Genomic DNA, 4,511 nt, shown 5'->3' with positions numbered 1-4,511 from the left:
CTCTCTCTCTCTCTCTCTCTCTCTCTCTCTCTCTCTCTCTCTCTCTCTCTCTCCCCCCCACTTTCTCAATTAACCCAGATACTCTGGCTTTGGAAAATCATCTGATCCTGTTGTCTACACAAGGTATGAGCTCATTCCCCTCCTTCTGCACTTCTGGTGTTCACAGTTGGCGTTAATAGACCTTTCTCCTATCCTGTCCCCTGTGGCTCCAGAGGCCCTTCAACCACATTTTGAGAATGAGAATCTTTAAATTGAATAGAACATTTCCCTGATGATATGGACAAAATGCCCTCTCGATAGTTAGGGTTTATTTCTCAAAGCAGCAGTCTGGTTTAAACTCAGTGTTATTAACCACAACATAAAGAGGAAATGCTCAAAGGGTAGAAGCATTCTTTGAAAACACAGATGTCAAATCTCAAAAGTGCGACAGTTAATGAGCCTCAATCTTACGTTTGGTGGTTGTTATACGTTCTCTCTTTTACATTTCAATGCTTCAACAGAGAAGGTGTGATACGTGAGTATATGTGGGTATTAGTTTTAACTGACACTTAAAACTACAGTAAGTCATTAACAGTTCATCTATTTTCCTGTTTTATAGATAATATACTAAGTTGCACAAATCATGCAATATGTACACCTTGTGTCTGGATCCTTCTGCATGTCAGTATATCTATGACAGGCATCCACGTTGCTGCAAGTGGCACTGATATGTTCTTTTCTCACTGTTATGTCATATCCAGTTGTGTAACCATCTGACAATTCATCCACTTATAGAATGGGCCGACATTGGGGATATGGGTTATTGGACAAATCTCTATTGGACATGTGAGTTATTTCCAGGTTCCCAGGTTTTGGTTAATCTTTTTAAAAAGCTTCTATAAACACATATGCCTGTTTTGAGGGGCACATCCACTCATTCCTCTTTGGAGGTAGTTATCATGTGAAAAAACCTAACGTGGCATATACACTGTCTAGGGACAGGTGGTTTGCGGTTGAANGAACTTTGCCCTTTGGAACAAAGTCTGTGTTTGGAATTGTCATCAGTTTGAACAGTTATAGCATGTTGTCACCTATGACTCCTACATATGGCATATTGTCCTGTCTGCCTAGAGTGAACCACTCATGAAAGGTGCTCTTCAAGCACCTAAAAGGACAGGGAGCTGGGACCTCAGCAACCTAACATGACAGACTGTAGAGCTGTTTCTGTGCTTGAAACACAATTTCATTGTAACTGGGGACAAGGATCTTGGTATATGTCCATAGAACTTGGGACCCATGACACCCATTCTCCTGCACCTTGCTTCCTCACTCAGTAGCTTCTGACAAATCACTGCAAACCAAGAAGAGAAGATCTTCCTCATTCCTTTAACATCTGGGTAGAATTGCATTGTATGAATATCGACAATACATAAATCCACTTAAGTAAATATACCTCCAAACTGGACCTGAGTTATTCGAAAGTATCAATAGCTGAACTCTGCTATCTCTTCAGCAGTAATTCTCAAAGTAGGGAATATGGGCCCATGTGTTTCCCTCTCCCAGATAATAGATAAAGGCAAATTAACATGGTGCTCCCATTTTCTTCTCCAAAGCATAAGGAAAACCTTTCTTTATTTTTTATTTTTTTTTATTTTGTCAATATACAATGTGGTTGATTATTATGACCCATCACCGAAACCTCCCACCCTCCTCCCTCTCCCCCTTCCCACCCAAGAATGTCCTTTCCGTTTGCTTGTTGTAACACCTTCAAAGAAATTGTAGTTCTTATATTTTCTCCACCCCCCGTTTTTTTTTGTGTGTGTGTGTGAGTGAATTTATTTGTGTATTTTTAGCTCCCACCAATAAGTGAGAACATGTGGTATTTCTTTTTCTCTGCCTGACTCATTTCACTTAATATTATTCTCTCAAGGTCCATCCATGTTGTTGCAAATGGCAGTATTTCACTCGTTTTTATAGCTGAGTAGTATTCCATTGTGTAGATATACCACATTTTCCGTATCCACTCATCCGATGATGGACATTTGGGCTGATTCCAGCTCTTGGCTATTGTGAAGAGTGCTGCAATGAACATTGGGAAACAAGTATACCTTCGACTTGATGATTTCCATTCCTTTGGATATATTCCCAGCAGTGGGATAGCTGGATCGTATGGTAGATCTATCTTCAGCTGTTTAAGGAACCTCCAAACCATTTTCCATAGGGGTTGCACCATTATGCATTCCCACCAACAATGTAAGAGAGTTCCTTTTTCTCCGCAACCACGCCAGCATTTATCGTTCAGCGTCTTTTGGATTTTAGCCATCCTAACTGGGGTGAGATGGTATCTCAGTGTGGTTTTGATTTGCATTTCCCGGATGCTGAGTGATGTTGAGCATTTTTTCATATGACTGTTGGCCATTTGCATATCTTCTTTAGAGAAATGCCTACTTAGCTCTTTTGCCCATTTTTTAATTGGGTTGCTTGTTTTTTCCTTGTAAAGTTGTTTGAGTTCCTTATATATTCTGGATATTAGTCCTTTGTCAGATATGTATTTTGCAAATATTTTCTCCCACTCTGTTGGCTGTCTTTTAGCTCTGTTAATTGTTTCTTTTGCTGTGCAGAAACTTTTCAGTTTGATATAGTCCCATTTGTTTATTTTTCCTTTGGTTGCCCATGCTTTTGGGGTCATATTCATGAAGTCTGTGCCCAGCCCTATTTGCTGAAGGGTTTCTCCTATATTTTCTTTAATAAGTTTTATTGTTTCAGGGTGTATATTTAAATCCTTAATCCATTTTGAGTTGATTTTAGTAAATGGTGAGAGATGTGGGTCTAGTTTCAATCTCCTGCAAATGGATAACCAGTTATCCCAGCACCCTTTGCTGAAGAGGGAGTCCCGACCCCAGTGAATAGACTTAATGCCTTTGTCGAAGATCAAATGGCAGTAAGTGCGTGGGTTGATTTCAGGGTGCTCTATTCTATTCCATTGATCAGAGTCTCTGTTATTATACCAATACCATGCTGTTTTGGTTATTATAGCTTTGTAGTATAGTTTAAAGTCAGGTAGAGTAATACCTCCAGCTTTATTTTTTTTGCTCAGCGTTGCTTTGGCTATTCGTGGTCTTTTGTTATTCCAGATAAATGACTGTATAGTTCTTTCCATTTCTGAGAAAAATGTCATTGGAATTTTGATGTGGATTGCATTGAATTTGTATATCACTTTGGGTAGTATGGCCATTTTCACTATGTTGATTCTTCCAATCCAGGAGCATGGGATATCTTTCCATCTTCTTGTATCCTCTCTAATTTCTCTCAGCAGTGGTTTGTAGTTCTCATTATAGAGATTTTTCACATCCTTGGTTAGCTCAATTCCTAGGTATTTTATTTTTTTGGTGGCTATTGTAAATGGGCAGGCTTTCTTGATTTCTCTTTCTGCATGTTCACTTTATGTTCAATCATAGAACTCCTCCCCAAAGAATGAGGCCTCAGAATCCTTCTCAATAATACAAACAAAAAATTCCAAGCAGTCACTGCTAAGCTAACAATTAAAATTGGTATTTGACACCTGCTGTGAAGCTTACTTGAGCCTCCCTAGTGTGGCCAGTGTCTTTCCTGGGTACTCCTGCTGACTCTAGTTTTTCTTTAAGATCTGTGAGGTACCTTCCATCCACTTTTCTTCTTCCCCAAATAGTCAGATGAATCTTTGCCTTCCTCTTAGGAAGGAGATAACGTGTGTAAAACTTTCTAAAACTAATAACAAAGATGGCTGTTACCTCCTCAGTTTCAAATAACATTAAGCAAATTTTCATCTCAGACAAATGAAATTTATTTCAAGATACAAGTTTGTACATTCTGCTCTCTCTACATAAACTCTGCTGAATCTTTTCTTTTCCAGCAGTACCGTATGCACCCTCTTTACTGATCCCATTCCTGTGAATCTTTTGTCCTCTATGCCAAGGACACCAAATACTTGGCAACTTTCTAAAGGAAAATTTAAAATCACTAGTTTTAGTAAGTTTGGCATCTTTAGTAGCCACCTCCATATTAAAAAAATAACAACTTGATATTCTTTCTGGATTACTGATGATTACTAATGAAGTATGTTTCTGAATAATTGTAATCACTTACCTGAGATGCTAATAAATACAAGTACCAAAAGTGTCAAGGGTAATTCTCTATCATGCATATTTAGGATTCTGCTTTAAATGGTTTCTCTGAAAAACAGAATAACACAGGTTAAGCCAAAGTTTTCAAACAAAAGCAAACCTGTCTTATGAAGGAGGTTTTAAAAAATCTTTTGGGATCCTACATCGACAAACAAGCAGCAGCAGGTTCGAGGTTTTGGGGCCGACACAGAAGAGGACTCCTGAGAGCGCCCAAGCTCAGCTGTGGGAACAAGCGATCAGCCCAGTCATCAAAGGCCAGGAAAGCCAGCAAAGGACTGCGCAGAGGCAGAGTGAAGCGCGCCAGACCACCCCAACTCTGCGACCTCTGTAAGTCACCCCCAGCCCAGCCCCACTTGCGGGGTGAAGCCC

General features: G+C 39.6%; 1 protein-coding gene across 1 annotated transcript in view; it reads right to left on the bottom strand.

The window, feature by feature from the left end:
• LOC103582855 (interleukin-18 receptor 1-like) overlaps positions 1–4,162 on the bottom strand; it is a gene marked incomplete at its 3' end in the record, with an annotated part of 10,826 nt that extends 6,664 nt beyond the window's left edge. Inside the window, exons 1-2 of the mRNA XM_008564332.1 lie at positions 4,105–4,162; positions 3,878–3,957 (exon numbers count right to left, since the gene is read on the bottom strand). Coding sequence (XP_008562554.1) covers positions 3,878–3,957; positions 4,105–4,162 — 138 coding nt within the window. The remainder of the gene's footprint in view (positions 1–3,877; positions 3,958–4,104) is intronic.
• Positions 4,163–4,511: the final 349 nt, after the last annotated feature.

This window comes from Galeopterus variegatus, unplaced genomic scaffold (genome assembly GCF_000696425.1).
Source record: "Galeopterus variegatus unplaced genomic scaffold, G_variegatus-3.0.2 Scaffold18191, whole genome shotgun sequence".
NCBI lineage: Eukaryota > Metazoa > Chordata > Mammalia > Dermoptera > Cynocephalidae > Galeopterus > Galeopterus variegatus.
This window is presented reverse-complemented; position numbering and strand designations above follow the sequence as displayed.